The 21513-nt window shown below is 43.4% G+C and overlaps 3 protein-coding genes across 3 annotated transcripts; 1 reads left to right on the forward strand and 2 right to left on the reverse strand.

Annotated features, from left to right (window-relative positions):
* Positions 1 to 4621: 4621 nt before the first annotated feature.
* On the reverse strand, positions 4622 to 7766 carry LOC104433725 (inactive leucine-rich repeat receptor-like protein kinase CORYNE). Its single transcript, XM_010046575.3, has 2 exons — positions 5891 to 7766; positions 4622 to 5395 (listed from the first exon to the last, which is right to left on the reverse strand). The coding sequence occupies exons 1-2, from the start codon at positions 6763 to 6765 to the stop codon at positions 5086 to 5088; spliced, it is 1185 nt and encodes a 394-aa protein (XP_010044877.1). The 5' UTR covers positions 6766 to 7766; the 3' UTR covers positions 4622 to 5085.
* A 3555-nt stretch (positions 7767 to 11321) lies between these two features.
* LOC104433726 (trihelix transcription factor ASR3) lies at positions 11322 to 14472 on the reverse strand. Its single transcript, XM_010046576.3, has 3 exons — positions 13356 to 14472; positions 12664 to 12708; positions 11322 to 11938 (listed from the first exon to the last, which is right to left on the reverse strand). The coding sequence occupies exons 1-3, from the start codon at positions 14119 to 14121 to the stop codon at positions 11652 to 11654; spliced, it is 1098 nt and encodes a 365-aa protein (XP_010044878.1). The 5' UTR covers positions 14122 to 14472; the 3' UTR covers positions 11322 to 11651.
* A 4922-nt stretch (positions 14473 to 19394) lies between these two features.
* On the forward strand, positions 19395 to 21360 carry LOC104433729 (heme-binding protein 2). Its single transcript, XM_010046585.3, has 2 exons — positions 19395 to 19864; positions 20704 to 21360. The coding sequence occupies exons 1-2, from the start codon at positions 19608 to 19610 to the stop codon at positions 21119 to 21121; spliced, it is 675 nt and encodes a 224-aa protein (XP_010044887.2). The 5' UTR covers positions 19395 to 19607; the 3' UTR covers positions 21122 to 21360.
* Positions 21361 to 21513: the final 153 nt, after the last annotated feature.

Genomic DNA, 21513 nt, shown 5'->3' on the forward strand with positions numbered 1-21513 from the left:
TCTGTATGCTGTAACTAGAAAAGTGCGCCGATTATTTTTAATAAATTCTATTGGGGAAAGAGAAAACATAAAAGATGAAAAGTTTTTTGGGACTTTAATTCAGTTTACTTCGCATGTTTGGAGAACAAAAAAATAAAATTTTTGTTTATAAACAAAAAGAAAGAACATAAACATGCACGCCCTTACTGAACAACCACGCAATTACAATTTGCCACGATTGGGACACCGGGAGCGCCGGTTTCCGTGCGCCCCCCCCCTCTCTTCGCTGTTTTGTCCGCGAGTTAACCGGCAAACGGGGATATTTCGCGCGGTCCACGGGGGTAACGGCCCTCGCTTGACGCCGTGAGGTCCCGGGACGGCCGTGTCGACCGCCCGTTGGGGGGACACGGGACGGCCGTTTGTCCACGTCGGACGGAAAGCTGCTCTGGTCCTGGGACGAGGATTTTGTCCTGTTACCAGGCAGGATCGCATGGACGGAGTAAATATTTATTGTTTCTCTTTTCCCGCGATGGGGAGAGAGGGAGGGCGTGATAACCTCACCTCGGGGCCGCGGGAGGCGACGGCCAATCGGGCGCCTCGAATTTGAGGAGGAAGTGGGGTCTGAAGGCCGGTGATTTTATCGCCGCAGGTTCGGGTGGGAAAAAAAAAAAATTAAAAAGGAAAAGCCTGGATACCCGTGAAGAATAACGGAGTTGCGTGACTTGAGTGGCGGGAGGTACGAAGATGACGTGTCGGAGGATGAGGGAGGGAGGGAGGGGATGGTGCGCTGCGGGGCGAGTGCGCCGGGCAGGACGGACGGACTGCGACGGCTCGGATCACGCGGGACCCGACCCGATCCCCGGCCCCCGTGACTTTGGTTTCATCACTCGCATTGTTCGAACTTTAATGCTCCGTTTCTACGCGGAGAAAGTACCTTAAAAAGTTGAAAACTCGGTATATCGGCATCAATCCGAATCTAAATTTTTTAATTTGAAAATTTTAGTACTAATTTTTCTTTTTACATTGATGCCGACTGAAATTATTCGATTAATTTTAGTTGAAAATTATTAATATAAATATCGACTTTTTATGTGACATGATCAATGTTAACAAAGACAAATTATTTATTATTTTGAATTTTTATTATTTTTCTTCTCTTTCTTTATCTTTTTTCTTTTCTTTCCTTCCTTTTTCCCAACTATGGGCTAGTGAAAACGTTATTCAACTATTGTCAGCAACATCATGTAGAAATCTACTAAAAAAGGCATTAAAAAAATTGAAAATTTTAAAAATTATCTATGTTAATGCCAACAATATCATATATAATTGCTGCAATTCACGTCGTAATTTCCGACTAAAATTAACTAAATGAACCCAATCAATACAAATATAAAATGGTTTAAGACTTGAAATATATTGTGATTGAATTGATATAAATGCAATATGTTTATGATTTTTTGGTATTTTCCCTGTTAGACGAATGACCAAACTTTTTATGTTATTTTCACACGTATTAACAATCGCAAAAGAGGCACTAATCTCCTTAGTATTACACAACACGTCCCCGTAAGTGTCAATGCACGGAATTATGTTCAAGCTCTAAGCTCAGCCTCTAGTTCATCCATACCTTGATTGTAATCAGATATGTTAGTTAAATTAGTTTTGAGGGTAACATTGTATCCACCCGTTCCTTATCCTGGGAACGCGTCAGCGTTGATCGACCTTCGACTCGATCATTGTGGGGGGCATCCCGGTAAATTCTTCGATGTCCAAGCGGCCCTTGCCAGAGGAAGATTCCGTCAAGTTCTCAGTGTCGATATCGAAGGAGAAGGAGAGAGAGAGACAGAGAGAGAGAGCTGAGAAGTTGATGTCAAGATTTATGTCCTGAATACAGGGAAGCTCACATAGTATGATGGCTTAAGATGGATGCGTTTGATATTTGCGGGGAGGGAATATCAAAGCTAGACAGAGCTAAAAAGAGGGAAATATACAGTGAGATGCGTTTTCTTTTCTTTTTTATGTGGCAATTCGAGTGAGGAAAGTCACTATTAATAGGTTGTTGCCCACGGACAAGAACACATGTAAATGACGAAGCGGCAAATATACAGTGAGATGTGTATTTTTCATGTGATAATCCGAGTGAAGGAAGTCACTATTAACATATCGCCGCCGCGCGAGAACACGAGTTAGTGATGAAGTAATTACGTGCCGCAAACATATGGGGCCAATGAAGGGTCGTGAGGACACCAATCGACAACGGGTATTACGCGTCGCGACGACACGAGCGAGTACTGGGTCCCTTAAAAAAGGTTAAGAGGTAGGTCAAGTGATCCCAAAGTAATCTACTTGCAAAATCTCGCAAACCTGTTTGGTGCACTGGCAAGTTCCTTAAGAGTCGAAAACAGCGGTTCAATTCATCGCATTTTTTCTCCTTTTGTCAACCCAAAAAAGCATGAATATTTACTGTTTGATTTAGTGCCGAAATGACTAGGTTTGACATTTGAAACCACTTGGTTACGTTTAAAAGCATCACTTTCCTGTTTTGAAAAGCAAAAAGCACAACAAAATTTACTTTTCATATGAAAATACCATGGTAACCGACGACTTTAGATGCAAAGACTTAAATTGAAAGATGAAAGCATATGCACATCTCTTCACTGTAGGAACTCATCTCTTCTCCTCCACCACAAAATATCAACAAGAGGTTCATCTGTAACTAAACTTTCGACGACCTTCGATTGTGTCAATGGTGTTGTGCAAGCGCCTCTCATAATTTTCCCGGTTTCATACCGATCTCCAAGTCCTTTGATCATTAAAAAAGAAAAGGTAAAACTTGATTATTTAATTTCCCGCCAAAGTAAAAAATAATAGTTCTTCGAACTCAATAAACGATGATAAATTTTCACGTGAAGAAGTTATATGTCAACATATACATACATATATATTACGCGAAGGTTTTAAATATTTGGGACTCAGAAAAAACTTGAAGGAGAATGAAACATTATTTGGGCTTTGGATTGGTCAAGGTTTGAAAAACCTCTTATGTACGAGTCTTTTGACCGGTGCCGGCCTGGTCCGGGTCATTAACATGACTCTTCCTTTGGTTTTAACCAGAAATACCGATCGAAATGGTCGCAGGGGCGGGCTCGAAAGTATAGGTCCGGTGGCGTAAATGCAAGCTATTCCTTGATGACTCTCCCGGCATTGATTCTCCGGCGAGTAGAGCGACAAACAGCGCCGTCGAGTAATTTTCGCTTCACTATAAAAAATGGTCCTGTTTAGCAGGCTATTTCTAGGGCGTGAGCAAGCCCATCATCAATTTAAGGGCTCCCCAATTCGAATTTCGTTACCAACTAACGTTCTGAAGTCTAATGACGGGATTCGAATGTGCGAATCCAAGGTTTAGAAAAAACAGAAGATGCAAAGCGGCGCGTGAGCTAAAAATGGAGAGGCTATTCGGTATTTTTCTTCGGATATATCCTTTCAGTTTTGTGAACTAATTTTTCGCGTCCCATGACTCTTCCTCGGCTGTGCTTAGCCGTAAATACCGCATTTAAAAGTGTCTCGCAACTCGAAGGCCCGTGTTGATGTGGACAGATCATAATGAGAAAGAGTCGGCAATTGCCATCTCAAGGTCCATTCTCGAGGCCCCTACAAGGCTCCCCCAGAAAGCGTTGATTGAGCGCAACTGCTGCAAAAGGAAAGTTCATCTAGCCCCGTAACACTCCTGTCGCGTTTCAAATCACATTTCGAAACGCAACCGTTGGTTTAGTGCCTCGGTGCCACAGTGCGAAATGAAATGCCGAGACGTAGGGCGCGGACCGCTCGAGTGCATTAATTAGACACTCAAATGCTCAAACCTCGATCTTGAGGCACATAGAGTGAGAGACCGACGATGGCCATCTGCTTTTCCGGTCAAAAGAGCTACTGGAAGACGGACGAGCGAACGCTTCCTCCGTCGATCTCTTTCGCTTCGGACGCCTCTCCTTTCAGGAAAAAGAAAAGGGGGTCTCTCAGCAGGAAATGAAAGGTGACACAGGACAATAATGCTTCTTTTTCACTTTAACCCCACCTTCCCTCTTTTAGCAAACACACAGCTCATGAGAATGGGCTTTGGTCCTACGCTTTAGTAACGACAAATACCACATTAATTGCTTTCGAACTTTTTCTACCGGGACAAAAACACCGAGACCCCAGCTAAAAACTCTGAATAATTGGACATCCCAGAAAGCACGTCTTGCGCCACCAGGAAGGAATGGGATAAATGTCCACTGCTCGGTACCATTTGAGAAAAACTTGTGAGAAAAGCTTGAGGCATCCCCTCCTCGCAAACGGTTTCCTTTCACAGCGGCAGCACAACCGGTACATCGACATGGATGAAAGCCGAAATGACATAACACACTTTGCTTACTAGGGTCTTGGAAACTTGTTCACAGGCATCAATTTGCAGGTTCCATGCAGATATTCCTCTTTCCGCAGGAGTAAAGCTTTGACCCCGGACCACATTGGGTATGAAGCTATGAAGCTATGAACCCGAGAGTCAATGAGTCGCCCCCACCGACAAACAACAAAACCAAGACTCAAGCGCCAGATTGGTTTGCAACAAAAGTCAAAAAGTCAATGCCTGCTGACATCAGTCCAGTCAACATCACAGCACCTATAATTTTCCATATGCAGTTTCTTCCAAAGGCACAGGTACAGAGATGGGCAAGACGAGACTAGCCGAAGCTATATGACAAAACTGACATAGAATGCCAATATTCGTATATTATATAGACACTACGTCAAACTCTCAATTAAAGAATTACAGAACCCGGAGTAGTAAGTAACAAGGCTTGACCAGCAGCAGTACAGACAATGATCAGAACATCACATGCTATGAACTACTAAACCAAATACCAGGAAAAAGAACACATCCCATCAGGACAGAACAAACATATCATCAGCTCTGTTTTAAGTTAATTGAGAGTATAATTCAACGCGAACCTTAAGCCATTTATCCGGAGGGCGGAGCAGATTCTTCATACTGTCTTTCAATTCTGTCAAGCGCTGGGGAAACCAAAAATCTGATACTTACATTTTCCATTACTTCTCTTTTTTCTGAGGTCAAAAGCTGTGCAGTTGGGTCAGCATTGGGACAAGCTCGTCGCTAGAAGGCCTATCGGCAGGGAAATCGGAGAGGCAAATGACGGCGATCCTAACCGCCATCAGCATATCATCCTCCTCCGCTTCTTCCCCGAGAAGGCTCTTATCCAGAGCTTCTCTCGCCTCCCCAGCCTGTTGCAACTGGCGAAGCCAGCGCCCCAGGCTTCCCCGGCTGGACGCTTCACTGAAGAATGGGTCCATGGGATCTCTACCAGTCAAAAGAACCCCCAGTATCATGCCGAAGCTGAAAATGTCGCTCTTGTCAGTGTACCTACACGAGAAGAAGACCAGTTTCAATTATCATAATCGCATTCAATTGCCAAGTGTCCTGAATTCTATAAAAGGGCTGCTTGGAGATTACAGGCATTGGTAGAAGACAATCTCAATGTTGAGGAAAGGATTTTATGCACTACAGTCGAAGAGTACTGCCAACAGCCTCAAAAGAAGGAATAACCGAACTAAGCATTTCAATCCATGACCCAGTGCCTGAGTCAAAGAACACCATACGTTGCTCATTGCTTTTCATGTTTAGTATGTGATTGTAAATGACAGTGGCCGCTGTGATGACATTCAATTAAACATAGAATTTCTCACTTGTTACTCTGAACAAAAAGTTCAATCTTTTGAACAAAATGGAACTGATATCCTACATAGAGCCCACAAGATTTATTTTTCCTAATCCAAACACTGACATCTCAACTGTACAGAGCTTGAAAACACACACCACCCAATTTCAGTATTTTTCAGCCTATACTGCCCTTAATACCTGGAATCCCTGATGCACTCTGGAGCGCTATATTCAGACGTCCGATGAAAACTAGGCACGAGCCTCGCCAATCCACAGTCCGCCAGCCTCGGACTAAACTCAGCATCCAACAAGACATTTGCGGGCTTTAGGTCACAGTGCAAGACTGGAGGGCTGCACACAAAGTGAAGATACTGAAGCGCTTTAATCACCCCAACAGCAATCCCGAGCCTAGCTTCCCACTTGAGCTGCAGCTGATTCTCCCGAACCCTCTTCATCAAGTCCTCAAGGCTTCCGGTCGGCACATAATCATAAATGAGCGACAACCCATTTGGCTCGCAAACGTAAGCCCTCAAGCTCATCAAATTCACGTGCCTCAACCCCGCGAGGACTTCCAGCTCCTTCTGGATCCTTCTCTTGGCCAATTTGCTTTGCGCACCCGGCCAACCGCCCTCAATTTGCTCAAGCCGCTTGACCGCAATTACGAGCCCATTATCGAGGGCAGTCCTATGATACTGCCCATTCGGACTAGATCCGAGCAACTGGCTTTCGTTCTCGAGGGCCATCTGGAGGGTTTTGGGTGAGACTTTTGGGGAAAACACAACTGGCCCTTTGAGGATTGGGGTCCTGTGGATGTACAGAATAAAGGATTTAACCAGACAGGCCACAAGAAGGGCTGAGATTGCTCCAGTCAACATTCCCAACACAACACTGAGGACCACTCTCCTAATCGCAGTCTTGAACTCAGGTGCCTTGGAAGATGATGGAGGCTCAGTCGACAAGTGCCTGAACGTCCTGTTTTGGCACTCCACAGTTAAACTCTGTAAGCAAAGCATCAGAAGCAACAACAATCTCACGGCTTTTCTGATTTCCAGAGGAAAGATACTCACGGCCATTTTTGCAGACGGAAAAAAAAAAACTAAAACTAAAACTTTAGACCAGAACCAACGTCTTTGCTTGCTCAACACTTGCTCATTTGTGTCTGAAACTGGCAAAAAGGACAGAGTTCACTGCTCGAGCGTGTTCCATGCTTCAGTTTCGCAGACCCACGAACACGAGACTTTCACTGCTCATCCTCCTCCGAGAAAGAAACGAAAAAAATGCGCACCATCCACGCCAGGATAAAATGGAGCTTTCCCAAGGGAAAAAAAAAAAAACGAGAACATGTGAAGCAACGGACGGACTTCAGAAAGAGTTCCAAACCAACACAATAGCCTGAAGAGCTCCGAAAGACCGAACTTTTTACGTTCTTGAACAGGCCGAGAGCGGACCGAGCAACTGTAGACGCCTCAGAAACGCTGCCGGGACTTCGTTCTCTTTAATACCCAAAAGGAGCACCGAGAACCAGAGGAGCAGAGAAGCTTCAATGTCTTCAAGAGCAAGACGCGAGAGAATCGATTCCTCGCGTTCCTCCACCCAACCGGGACGTGAATCTACGCCTTCCACTCCGCACGTACGAAGAGACGAGGTTCGTGCGCAACGTGCAGTGCCGCGCAGGTGGGATTCGCCACGAATCTTTTCCCTTCTTTTATATATTTTCACCCTCCCGCCGCGACCCAAAACCGAAAAAGTCCTCACCGAATTCGCACTACTCCGGATTCAGGCCGTGAAGTTCGGAAAAATGGTGGGTAGGGGGGGGGAGGAACGAGCCGTCCTCTTCGCCCAAAGTAACTCCTCCGAGGCGTCACCCGCCCGAGAGAAGCGAACGACGGTTTGAGCTCGCGGAGCTCGGCGAAGAAGGAACGAAGGAGCTCGCCGCGAAGGAGCCGAACAGGAAGATGAAGATAAAGCAGAAGACTCCAGGGGAACTGCGGAACCCAAGAACAGCGACGAGGAGGAAAGTAGCATTGAAAATCTTGCGCCGTGTTTTGGTATGTTATGGGGGAGGGAGGGGCTGGTCTTTCGTCCTGGTCTTGTCTGGTCCGTCATTGGAAAGGCCGTATAACCAAAAAGATAAAAAAAAAAATCACCCCGAGTCGCTGGCCGTCCTACTTTCTTTCTTTTCTCTTTCTGCCTTTTCATTTTCCCGCCCTCCCCGCGGGACCCACCCCCGCTTGCTGCTTCCTTCCTTTTGGTGGGGCCCCTGGCGCCACGTCGGTAGTCGCACAGCTCTTGCGGTCGCGGTCGCGGTCGCGGTCGGTCAGTTCGCTGTCACCGAGGCGTGAGAAGACACGGAGAGAGAGAGGATGAAGAGATCCGTGCCGTCGGATGGGCCCGAAGGAGAGATCCACGCCGTCGATGCGGAGGACAGACGGGAATTCGTGCTAATTTGGCGAGGAGCGGTCTTCATCAAGGGGGATAGATTAGGAGGGATTAACTTTCTTTTTGTTTTTCCTTTCTTTTCTTTTTTTGTAATTTCGCAACGGAATAATTTCTATTACATCGCCCCAACTTTATCCCTTGAGAAACCCTTTTCCCTTTTCCGTCTCGTTTTTCTTTTTTTTTAAGCTTTCTATAGATTAATCCGCCATTATACATTTGCTTCGGGACGCGTGAAAGGGATAAAGGGCCAGCACCCGAGATAAACATCATGTTCAAAATCCTGCTTTTTGCAAAAAGCCCGAAATGCATAATGAGCGATCTGCCGTTGCACCAGCGCTTTCGCATGATCGATCGCCATCCGTCGTCCTTTCCCCGATCGATCCATCTCGTTAGTGAAATTCCACGGGAACGGCAGATTCACGAGTCGCTTTCGTATTAGAATGGGGTCCTGATCCGATTTTCGAGCGCAATACACCATTCAATCATGGCCGATTCTCTGGCCTGACGTGAAGGAGTGTCGTTGATTCCGCAGTTTCCTTCGGATTTTGAAATGTCTGAGCATCCAGAAATCCAAGGCCGCCAATGTAATTCCCGAACATGAGCTCAGAGTCCGAGAGTCGTGAATAGACCCGAGCTCGAAATTTCGCTGGAGAAAAAGAAGACGGAGAGACTCCATACCCGATTTGGACCTTGTTTCAATTTATCCATAATAAGTTGAAATGAATTAAATCACAACAGTACACTTATGTATATATTGATCTTACTAGAAGTCTTTATCGGTTGGGCCGGACGAAATGAGTTACGACATCCTTCATAATATACATTTAAATTACATTTGCATGGAAAAGAAAAGGAGAATAAAAATACTCATCTTATCGTTATTTTAAAGGGTAAACTAAATCAATATGTTAATTGAAGAAAAATCCGTTGCATATATGTTAGTGAACTTAGATGGCTTGAAACTGGTCCTGACCATAGGCTTGCCCTGCTCGATCTGGCCCATCCATCTGGCCCATTCTGCGAGTTGAAGAAGAACGTCTCTCAAGCCCAGCACTCTACGCTTTTCATAGACATACTAATGACTTTAAACTTAGAGCCCGTTTGGTTCGGCTTTGGGCAAATGTCATTGAAAAAATGCAAATACATTTGAGCTAAAGCCAACGACCCGCTATAATTAAGATATTTACATCGGAATGCAAGGATTTTAAAAAATTTCCTTTGTTAAGGATTCACTAAATATCTAAAAAAATTGTTCACTAAAGAACGTTATCCAAAAGTCCATATATTAAGGTGGCCTTTCATATATATACACATCACGTAGTTTCTTTTGGATAGATTCATTGATGTGAAATTAAATTTCTATTCATTTTGCTAATAAAAATAAAGGAAAAACGAACAAAAACCCATCATGACCCTAAACTATTCTTTGTGATATAAATAACCTGAAAGTTTTATCTATGTGATGCTATACTCCAATATTTTTTTAGACTAGAAATCCCAACCAAATTAGCGACACAAAAAACCCGAAACTTATACTGGGTAATTGTGTCACACTAATATAAATTTAAGGTTTTTTATGTCATGATAAAAAAAATTTAGTAAATAGGTCGTACTAATACAAGTTTTTGATAAATGCGACACATAAAACGCAAGTTATAGGTTTTTTTTTTCCTTACCAAAAAAGAAAAAAACAAAAATTCAAGGTAACCCACCCCGCTGTAGACGCATTGATTCGGGCGTTCCCCCATCTTCTGATTGGGGGGAGTTCAAGTCACCGCAATCACATTTGCGTGACTTAAGTGCGGCGTCGTGAGAGGTGGGTCCCCGTGCTAGCGTCACCTCGAGTTTATATCACCAGTTGCTGGCTGTACAGCAATTCCTGAGTCATAAAAAACAAAAAACAAAAAAAAAATTAAAGGTAAATATGTCATAATTGACACAATTTAGGGTTTTGTATGACTTGTTCCCTAAAAATAATCACAAGTTAATTTAAGTACAATAATATGAGACAAACGGTCTATGAATTTTGTTTTGATATGTAATTTGGTTTCCGAACTATTAATTTGTTTAATGTAATTCATTAACTTTCACTTAATATGCAACGTGATCCCTAAACTTTTGGTATCCGTTCAATTTAATCTATAAACTATATGAAAATGTTCAATATTATCCCTAAACTTGAATCGATAAAAGAATAATATTGAACAATTTTATATAGCTCGATAAGCAAATGGAAATTCATGAACTACGTTGCATAGTGGACTAAAAGTTTAGAAATCATTCATTTGAATATCAAGTTCTTCGAAACTTACCTAGTATGCCTATTAATTGAATAATTGCAATAAATTATAACCTTTAATGACCATCGCTTATTGCCACAATTTACTGACTATAACTTATATTTAGATACATAAAAATATGAAATATTAACAATGTAACAGTCTCGGTCTCAAAATGGAAGCTTAGATTAGCGATTCCATAATTATACACTTATTATCAAATGTCGTGAAATACCATAGGATCGCATAAAGACATAAACCAAGGAAAATAAAAAAACTTATTTCATGTTATAGGTTTTAGGTTCCATCAACCTATAACCTAGAACCTGCTCGTCATAATAGATTTCACAATTTTTAGAATTTATAACCTATCTTGCTTACTTTAGAATCTTGAATTGGACAAATTCCCATGAGTCTGATTCTTAAGTTATAGGTTAGAACCTAAAACCATACTCTTCCTCCTTATTTGAGATTAATTTGATAACTTTACACGCTCATTCAAGATAAAGTGCACCTAGACTTTTCGTTTTTAAGAAAATGACCTTACTTCAAGTTCTTATTTAGAATTTTTCATTTAAATTATAATATCTCCGTATTTTTACATTTTCCAGAGAGAGAGAGAGACGTGCTGCAATAAAATTCTAGCTCGTATCTCTAACTCAAAATTGACCGTTTGCTAAGAGTGTCAGCAACTAACCTCTGTCTTAATTAACAGGATTCTCGTACAGATAGCATTCAATTAGGACCACGCTTCGCCAAGAAAATGATGGATCATAGACAATTCCAAACCCATCAACGGGAAAAGTCGCTACCGAGGAGCTATACACCTTCTTGCACGCGTGCGTTCGTCCTATGTATTGGACGGACAAGGTCAAAGGACCTAAAAAGAAGTAAGACAAGCAAAAACCCACTTGGAAACTGCTAATCTCCTGGTTTATTATTATTATTACTATAATCATCTCTGTGGAAAAGGACGTAACCAATAGAGTGTCAAAAAACCGCATGCCATTTGCCCTATACGCAGATATATAGCCCCAAAAAAAAAAAAAAATTGGAAAAAGGAATAAGTTTGTTGAATAAGAAAGTCATGAGAATTACGGTAAATAATCACTGCCTATCGCTAGATTCAATCGCTACCCATCACCCTTTTCATCCTCTCCTAACGAACTCCCAAGACTCTCAGAGAACAACTACTCCTATGTACACACCCAACCAATTGTGCCGACCCCAACCTTCTGCTGCTATAACTTATCGGCGATCCTTCCCACGGCATCGGCGAGCTTGTTGAGGACAGAGAGCAAGCCATTGGTGTGGTCTTGCCTTTGGTCCCTGTCCAGCCGAAGATTGTTGTTCTGAGCCTCAAGTTGAGCCGTCAGCAACTTGCCGTTTCTCTCCAGAACGTCGATCAGGCGGTACTGCACCCCAACCGGCTCCTCGTCTGCTTCTGCCATCGGCCGTTTCCGCTTCCGCCCATCCCCGGATGTGGAACCTATCTCGGGATTCAATGGCGGCGGTTGTTTCTCATGTCCTGCACCCAAAGAGCAAAATAAGAGTCCAAAACGGAAAGGAAGCACAATCACACCACTCAAAATCCTCAATGACATGATCTGTTTACACAAAAGCTGAGCGAAATATAAACCAGCGAATCCCATGGAATGTTCTCAGTTATGTCAGATATCCTTTCTGCATATTTTACCAGGTCAAGTTCCAAAAGGACGGCCCAACAAGATGACAAGCAAACGAGGATGGACTCACGAGCGTCCTATATATCAGTCAAAAGAGGAACAATGGGTCCTGAAGAAAAAACAAACACACGGGAGAATTCACAAGGCTTGGGTGGTTCCAGGGCTTATGGACGTGGATCCCATGTTCCAGTAGCATATATACCAAATGAAATCGCCTGTCTAGGACGATGACACACTAAAAGTCAGCGATGATCATGTTAAACATGTGATACGCATTCAAACAAATTAGAAATAATAAAAAGATGGACAGATCGTCGTTGTATCGTCTGTCCGAGAAGTGGAGTCAAGGAATCATCCCATCTTCAAGACTCAATCAGGCGCAACTAAAAAGTCAAGTTCAAAGAACATGATTCGATGCTACCAAATGGAAAGCAACAGATTCTTTTGGAACTTCCTAGGGAGGAAAATCTGCAATTGATCGTGAAAAAAGGGAAAAGCTGAGGAAAAGATGCAAGATCTGAATTTGCCATTCGTGTCTGTATTGATCTGGAAATAGGAACAGCAGTACCTGGCCCTTGAGATCCTCGGAGGACGACCGGCTCGTACTGCTTCTCTGCATCATAAACCAATGCGAAAACAGAGACGATATCAGAAACCAAGAAACAGGATATACCCTTTTCTTCCCTGATTCAGATTCTCGTTCCAAGGCAAATGCAAAAGATACGGATGCCAGAGGTCGATCACTCCATGATCACAGCAATAAAATTCAATCGAATGGGCAAGAGGACGAGCAGGATAAGGAGACGCAACAGATAAGACAAAAGGGTTTCTGAAAAAGAAGTTCCAACGACAAGAGACTGGAAATAAAACACAGACGCTTTCATCACATCTAATCTTAATCTAATCTCAATTTCACGATGAAATGGAGTTCAGCCGACGCCGTCCACTTCAAATTCGCACACCCATCATCTTCAATTATGCAATCAATTTCCAAGTTTAATTCTTGGATCACAGCAGCCCACCCGTCACTAACTTTGATCCCAATTACTGGTAACTCTGTCCCCCCCCGTGAGAGAGACAGAGAAGAAAACTAAACCCATCCATGCACTCCACTCAAACATATCAATATCAGAACACCCCCGCAAAAAGAAGAAGAATGAAGAACGATTCATTCAACTGCAATCCAAGCCAACGAAATCGTATAAGCATAGACGGCAAAGAAAGTCTGAATTGTAGTGTAAGACAGTCAATTCCAATTACCTGAGATTGGCACCGCGGCCGCCGGCGCCGCATCGACCACCCGGACCGGCGTCTCGACATCCTTCTCAGGGGTTTCGCCGCCTCCGCCGCCATCGTCCTGCTCAAAGTCTGAAAATAGCCCGTCCTCCGCCGCGGCGCTCCGGCCGCTGTCGAACACCACATCTCTCTCCTCCTCCGCCTCCTCGTCATCCGCCGCCGTGGCGGAAGCTGGAGCCAGAGCGAGGGCCAGTTCCGCCTCCGGATGACCCACCGCGGCCGCCGACGAAGACGACCCCTGGTGGTCGAGGATGTCGTAAACCTCCCGGTCGAAGAACCCGGGCAACTTCCTCTCCCGCCGGAGGTCGTTCCGCATGACCCAGAACGACTCCGTCTCGTCCCTGGTCCTGGCCTCCCACTCCTTGATCTTCTTGTAATCGCCGGCGAGGTTGCTCCACCGCTTCCGGCACTGGACCGGCCCCCGGTTCACCCCGTGCCGCTTGCAGTACGACGAGACCGACGCCCACTTCGGCTCCACGTGGCCCGACCCGAACGCCGACCCGCCGACCCGGCCCCTCCTGACCCGCGTCTCCGCCACCCTCTTCCCCTGTATCAGCACCAGAATCTCCTGCCTCGTCCACCGCGGCAGCCTCGGGGCCCTCCCCCCTCCGCCGCCGCCGCCGCCGCCGCCGCCGTCGTCCAGGCCGTCCCCCGCCGCCCTGCCCTCGACGCCGTTGGCCACCTCGTCGCCGGCCGCGGCCGGCCCCAGGCTCAGTTGCTCCGCGGCCATGGCGTCGGCGGCGGCGGCGGGAAACAGGGGAAGTCGTCGAGGAACGGGGCGCGGGGTGGCCCTGTTGCTGAGGTGGATAACGGCGTTCCGCGGGGCTCCGTTACGGCGTTCCTCAGGGGGACAAATGGGACGAGACAGAGAGAAACAGAGAGAGAGAGAGAGAGAGAGAAAGAAAGAGAGAGAAACAGAGAGATTATGGTGGGTTTGGGGCTTAATCTTTGTCAGTGGGTGGCGTCCCCTGTTCCTTAATCTTTCCCCTTCTTTTCACCTTTGGAGGGTGGATTCTTTTTAGTGCTCTTTTGACCCTTTAAGCCCTTGCAGGGGCTGCCCTCCTTTGCTTAATTGCTATTGATCAAAATTCGGAGTCATGGACTTTCAATTTGGCCATTAATATTGGGGTCAGCTTTTCCTTTCTAAACAAGATATCTTCTCCACTCCTTCCTCGTTTTGGACATCGCCCGAGATCTCCTCTTTTTCCAATCCAAGGGCACACCTCCAATTCAGCATCTCCCCCTCCCTCCCATTGGCCACAGGAAAGAAAAAGAGAAGAGGGGAGAAATTTTTTTCACTTAATATAAGAAAAGGGTCACTTTCCCATGAGAGGAATATATTGGCATTTTAAAAAATGGTCCACCCATTGTCCAGCTCATCACTTTCGTTTGACCAAGCCACTTAAACTTTGGAGCCATGTAATTCAGATAAGATGATACATCTTCTTTCCCATTTCTTGACTTTTTTCCCAGGGATTTTTAGTGTTTTCTCTTCAGCATAATTAGCTGATAGGGGCACGTCCGCCCTATGAGATACACATTAGCGAATTTGTCTTCTTCTTTCTCTCTCTCTCTAGACCCTTCCCTTCATTTTTGGTTTTCTCTTCTCCACCACTCTTATCCGAATCATTTGCGCAAATCCTCGCTTAATGGCTAATCCTTATGTGGGGAGGGTGGCCCCTCCATTTTAAAGCCACTTTCTATTTTTTTGTTTGTTTGGAGTTTGGACAAGATCATGTTTGATGGGGAGGGGGGGTTACACACAGCCCCTCCAAATCTCACCATATCTGTCAATTCCCTTCCTTGCCCCTCTTCCCTTCTCTCTCTCTCTCTCTCTCTCTCTCCTATTATAAAAAGTCATTTCCCCCTAATCTCCAAACCCGGGTTTATCATTGTATTTAACTCCAATAATTAAACAAAGCTTAGACAAGAGGATTTTGGATGCGCACGTCCCCATTCGGTACTAGTGATTTGAAGGGGAAGAAGGGAAGGAGGGGTTAGTGAGGAGTCACATTCTGCCTGTGATCCTGCGGGTCCCATATCCGTGCCACGTGTAACGCGCCCCTCCTTCTCTCTCTCTCTCTCTCTCTTTGAGATTGCCATTAGCGGTTGCCTCATGGGGAGGGATCTTCCTCCAGATCGGCCCTTTTTCTTTGACAAATTCGACGTTCGATTTAGTCTAAGCTCGCGCGAGGTAACTTGCGCAGCTACGACATTCAATTCGATTCCATTCCATCCCACGGCTTTTATGGCATGGTGTAATGGGTCATTGACCCCTTTCCCCCATTATAATATTCCAGCAAATCGGCTCTTACCCTCCCTTGTGCCGAAACCGATCATAACGCCCTTAATCATTTTGCTTAGGACATTACGCACCCATTATGTCGTTTTAAATGCTCCTTATCTCGGGGATGAAAAGCCGCTTTTTTACATCCCCACAGCTTGCCCCTTCCCCCTGCCCAGAAACTTAGGTAGGCCCCCTTCGATAAATTAAATTCAGTGAACCGGTTTTATTTAATTCATCGGTTATATGTGATCTCGTGATTTTGCTTCGAGGGACAGTAGCGAAATTTTGCAACCAATTTCAAAAAATAAAATAAAAAATAGCCTGGATTTATTTGCAACTTGATGGTACCTGTTGCCAAGTAATTTTCGATGCTTATTGGTTTCGAAGAGTAATTTAGAAGGTCGGGAGTAAGTCTCGAGAAGGGTTTTAAAAGAAAGAAAAAATAGATTATTTTAAACGTAATTTAGAGATGCGATATGTTGGAATCTCACACATTTTTCTTAGGATATGCACACTTTAGTTGTACCGGATGACATGAATTTTATAATTGAAAATTTGATTGTGAATACAATTTTGAGTTTTGATTCACCTACTATTGGATGGATATGAATTGACTATGATTTTTTGGTCAGAAAATTATAAATGGAACCTTGAAAGCAGGAACTTTAGTCCAAAAAAGTCCCAAAATTTGAAAATTATTCGGATGGACTCGTCTAACCCTTTGGGTCGGAATCTCATAGCTAGGAGGTGAATTAACTTTGACAGCACTACACATAAAATCATTTAAATTTAACGATTATCAAAATGATAATGAATATCTTTTACGATATATATTTGAGTTATTCTACGGTCCACTGCCGGCGAAATCCAAATTCCCCCTTTGTAGTGCTCCATATGGAAACTCATGGTGATATTAGCGGAATTACCAAGAAACTAAGACAACGTATATTGGCCATAAATGGAAGATAGACCAACTAGATATAGATACCAAAAACAGTAATAGCATGGAAATATTATAGAAAGGCTATGATAAATGCTCCTTTTTTTTTTTTTATAGCCAAGGAGTTAGAATATGCCTTTATGACTAGAGGTGGGCATGATCCGAATGGACAATTCTCACATTTGAATTGGGAATCACTCACTGAAGATCAGTTCTAAAAAATTAAAATTGAAAACCACTCGTTAGTTTCATTGATCCATCCAGAAACTAGAACATCGGTCCAATTCGATTTCCAAGTAGTCCATGAAACCAGTTCCCAATCTCTATAAAATTGCATTCATCAATTAATATCATGGTGAACTTAGTATTTATGTAGAGCACCAATGCCTGTTCTATCTTAAATTCGGGTTGAATTGCGAGTTGTTGATTTTAATGGAGGATTAAAAACTATAGGATGGAACGAATAGACCAAGCTTAAACTTAATTTCTTCAAAAATCATGGTGTGGTCCTCTTAAAATTTACCGACACTAGGAACATGTAGAGAATTATACTCTATGTTAGAAGTCCCAACCTTCACAGAAATTAAAACCTTAATTACTTAATCCATCTTTTTTCAACGCCAAAATAATTTAATCATGGGGATAGCTAAGAAGGTACCTAATTATGTTCTTAAAATGAGCCATTGGCTCTCAATATTATATCATGACAACAAAGCCCTACAACATTCATGGAGATCTCCAATCAATCCTCCACTTCCTAATCTTTTTTTTTTTTTTTGATTGAGAAAAGTAGAGAGTTAATCCCATTACACACTCAAGACACAAAATTAGTAAATAATATCCAATAACTAGAAATATATATGTACATATATATTGGTCTAAAAAATTGAGTTGTAATTTCTTTTTTAAAAATATATACATATATACCGATCCGTTCCAAGTGGGCGGTTCTATGCCTGGAATTGAAAACCGGACCGGTATTCATTAGTTCCAACGAATTAGAACCGAGAACTTGATCGTTCCCAAGGAATCACTAGTCCATTCAGGTTTTGAGTGATTCTCGGTTCCTTTGCACACCCTAATTTATGATTGTACAACAAGCTATTTTATGTTAATCTATTTGTCAAGTGATATTCATTATATATTGGTTGCGTGTTTTTTTTTTTTTTCCGAAACTATTATATGACGTGAAACTCGCTTTGGTTAAAGATGAGGATAAAATACAATGAAAGATTAAAAATATATGATATAATCGTTAAAGGTGGTAATATAAGGAAAAAATAACGCGATTTAAATTTTATTAATATAATATAATTATAGAACAAAAATGATATATAATATCAAGCGTAACTTGTTCATAGTCTTGTTGTTTTATTCACTTCAGATCTAACTCCTTGGACTTTTAGGCACAAAAACGCTCTTCAGTGAATTTGTCTCACATAATTCATATGTTTTTGATCGTGCAGCCACTGTTTCTACCCAATTTAAAATTACCCCCTCTGTAAATAGTCGACCAAAATATCTTCAAATTAAAAATTCAACTTTTTAGCTGATCTCCTTTTTGATCTTCTCAGGACGGGATCTTGCTCTCTCTGTTTCGTTAAGTCGATGCTTTCGATGCAATCTAATTTTTTTTTGGTCGACCAAGATCAGATAAGAAGTGCATAAGAGAAAATTCACTTATTGTCGATGCCACCTCCATGGAAACCGTCACTGGCCACTGCAAGAAGACCGCCACTAGATTCGACCGTCACTGCCCCACTTTTCTTTCCCCTCTGTATCGCTCGCTAATGCCCTGTCTCACGATTGGCGACGGCCATGGCCTGGAATCGGCTTTGGTCCGGGCCTGCAAATGACCCTAATTATATTTGGGACTTTGAACGAGCTCTAGAGCCGAGGTTGCAAGGGCACGGGCTCGGAGGCTCCAGTGTCAACGAGGGTAATAAAAGAAATAGAAAATTCCTCTTATGGGAAAAAAAAAACGAGAGGATGAATAAATGGATGATCTTTTTGAGTTTTGAAGAAGAAATTTTTTTGAAAGATAGTGTTTGTGAGTCCTCCTCGGAAGGAGCGGTGGTTGAGGGCCAACGTAGCGATGTGACAATGGAGAGAGAGATGCAGATGTTGGGGATCAAATCCGAGAAAGAGGAGAGATGATCATGCTGCGATGTAAAGTCAATCATATAAAAATAATAATATCCGATTTGATTTTTTTTTCGAATATATAGTTAAATTTACTTTATCAAAAGATAAAGAATAAAAACAACTTATAAACATTTGAAAGCGATATTAATGTCATTCCAAGTTTCCATATATAGTGTCTCGAAGACAGTGAAATTCGGATTCCAATTCCATCAATCGTATACCTTATTATAACTCATTGTTTTATAACCAAGACATCTTTCTATTCTAACGGAAAAATGCATACACATCTCTATTTGGAGAATTAGATTTAAATTAACTAAAATTTTACAATCGAACTCTCTAGCTACATCTACAAAAGTAAAAATTATTTGCGAATGGTTCACGCCACCGCCCAAAGAAACAATCTTCGACTTCGTTCCGCCGGTGGAACACAAAGATTTCAAAACTGTAAACGCTGTCCATCGGCCTGGCAAGAGTGAGTTTTTTGACCTGCGAATGCGTAGGATGGACGCACCCCTTTAGTAAAAATGCCGACTTGTAAGGCGACCAAGAACGAAATCGGGCAGAGGGTTATAAGATCATTGGCCACGCAAGATTTGAGTTTTGTTGGGTCTCTTGACCTTGCAAAATCAAAAGCCCGTGGCACGGATAATTCAAATTGGGAACCCGCTTTTTGCTTTTCATCTACGTGCAACGTCGCTGGGCTTATAGCCACTCGCAGTGGTAGAGGAATAAATTGAAAGAAAAGAGCGCAACACGGTATGCACCGCACAAAGCTTGTGAGCTTCGTTTTGGGAAGAGCAAGTTCCCACGCAGCCTCAGAGTTCTGGACAAGAGAAGAGGGATGAGGAGCTTGGCGCTGCTGATCTTCGTGGTCGCGGCGGCGCTGCTCACGCCGGAAGAGAAGGCCGGATGCGAAGGAAAGGGGGCGAGCGGGTATGGGGAGCCGGCCAACTGTAGGCGGCTCGAGTGCGCTCCGTATCGGGTCGTTCTCTCCCGGAGCGAGTTCGAGATCAGGAGGTACCGGAGCGCTTCGTGGATCTCCACGCCCCCTATCAACTCTAGCTCCTACGAGTACGCCGTCCGCAGGGGCTTTGACATGTAAGCCCCCTCTCTTCTCAAATGGACAAAACTTATCTACAAGAATCTGTGCTTTTTTTTTATAGGACGCTGTGAAAATCACGCAACTTCCTAACATATGGTCGATTGCCGTGTTTTTTTCGTGAATCCTCACAAGTGGATCGTGAACACGGATATCATCCACTCTACTCTCGAGTTTAGTAAAGTTTGTATATAAGCGATGCTCATAGCTAGGCCCGCATCAATCAATCAATATGGTGAAAAATACAGTCGCTAGAATAATTTAGAACCTATGCGAGGTATTCATTCGTGGTCTGAAAAAGTGACCAATTAAACGGGTGACTTGTAGGTTTGGGACTGCAGAAATTCCGGCTTTGACTTCTCCAAGTTTTTGCGTTTGGAATTCGACTCTTTATTCATTCGTTGTTATTACTTGACTTGAATAACTTTTAAGGACGTTGAAACTGTCTTCACTTTAATCATTGCTCAAAACGATCTCCACATAAAAATCATGGGTCACGGTTGGATGGTGCAAAAGTCTACACCGTTAAGTAATTTGGGGATGGAAACTTCAAATGGGTTTGCCTAAACGAGGGAAATTCTCTACACTAAATCCAAGCATAACTGGGTTAGCGAGTAATTTCGAGAACGGACTTGGCAAGCATGTTTGGAACACAGCTTTGCGGATTTAAGGGTACGCGGTGATTTCGCACTGCAGTCGTCTTCGGAAATTTTGCTCACGTCTTACCTAATCCGTCGGCATGATAATGCATTTGAGCAGTCGAATAAATTATTCTAGCAGATCATCAGTTCTAGTAGATCACAACCGCTTACAATGTCTGACTCTTTCGTTTGTCCAGCCTCTTCTCCTACATCCAAGGCAACAACAAGCAAGGAGCCAAATTGGACATGACGGCCCCGGTTCTGGTGCACGTATTCCCGTCCACGGGCCCCTTCTGCAACTCCTCCTTCGTGGTTCATTTCTACGTGCCCAAGAAATACCAACCCGACCCGCCTCTCTCCGACCAGGTCCGTCCCGTGAAGCTGCCGGGCCGCCACAGCTATGCCGGCGTCAGGAGGTTTGGCGGCTTCATGAACGACTCCAACATCCCCGCCCAAGTCTCCGCCTTGGAGAAGAGCCTCGAGGCGGCTAAGGGAAATGACAGCAGCACGCTGAGGAAGCACCACCGAGTGACAGCGTGGTATAGCGTGGCTGGATATAATTCGCCGTTTGAGTACGAGAACCGCGTGAATGAGGTTATTTTGTGGTTTGACTAGCAGGGCTTTTCGCGGGAAATTCTACCAAGACGAATTTCCTGATCATTAAGAGTATTTCGTATACACTCATTTGCTAATGTCGATTTCTATGGATTACATACGATTCCGTATGTCAATTTTTGAACAGTTTGAAAGGTTTCGAGTACTCCGAGCTGAAATTTATGAGATCAAAATGAAATAAATTTTGCTGATACATACTTATTAATCTTATAATAAAAACGTGGGAAGGATTTTGGGTATGACTTGTTCATTAGTCTAAGCAATATCTTCCTCCGTGAATGCCCGCTTTAGTTTGTGTCCGACCACGTGAATTTTACAATGAGATATCATATCATAAACATGAAGAACGATTCATTCAACTCCAATAGAAGCCAACAAAATCATATAGCATA

This window comes from Eucalyptus grandis, chromosome 2 (assembly GCF_016545825.1).
Source record: "Eucalyptus grandis isolate ANBG69807.140 chromosome 2, ASM1654582v1, whole genome shotgun sequence".
NCBI lineage: Eukaryota > Viridiplantae > Streptophyta > Magnoliopsida > Myrtales > Myrtaceae > Eucalyptus > Eucalyptus grandis.

Coding starts and splice junctions, on each gene's coding strand:
- LOC104433725 (XM_010046575.3), bottom strand. CDS start 6,765: ATGGCCGTGAGTATCTTTCCTCTGGAAATCAGAAAAGCCGTGAGATTG. Junction 5,396..5,890: donor GAGTGCATCAGGGATTCCAG/GTATTAAGGGCA, acceptor CTTCTCGTGTAG/GTACACTGACAAGAGCGACA.
- LOC104433726 (XM_010046576.3), bottom strand. CDS start 14,121: ATGGCCGCGGAGCAACTGAGCCTGGGGCCGGCCGCGGCCGGCGACGAG. Junction 12,709..13,355: donor GGCCGCGGTGCCAATCTCAG/GTAATTGGAATT, acceptor TTTATGATGCAG/AGAAGCAGTACGAGCCGGTC. Junction 11,939..12,663: donor CCGAGGATCTCAAGGGCCAG/GTACTGCTGTTC, acceptor CTTTGGGTGCAG/GACATGAGAAACAACCGCCG.
- LOC104433729 (XM_010046585.3), top strand. CDS start 19,608: ATGAGGAGCTTGGCGCTGCTGATCTTCGTGGTCGCGGCGGCGCTGCTC. Junction 19,865..20,703: donor GTCCGCAGGGGCTTTGACAT/GTAAGCCCCCTC, acceptor TCGTTTGTCCAG/CCTCTTCTCCTACATCCAAG.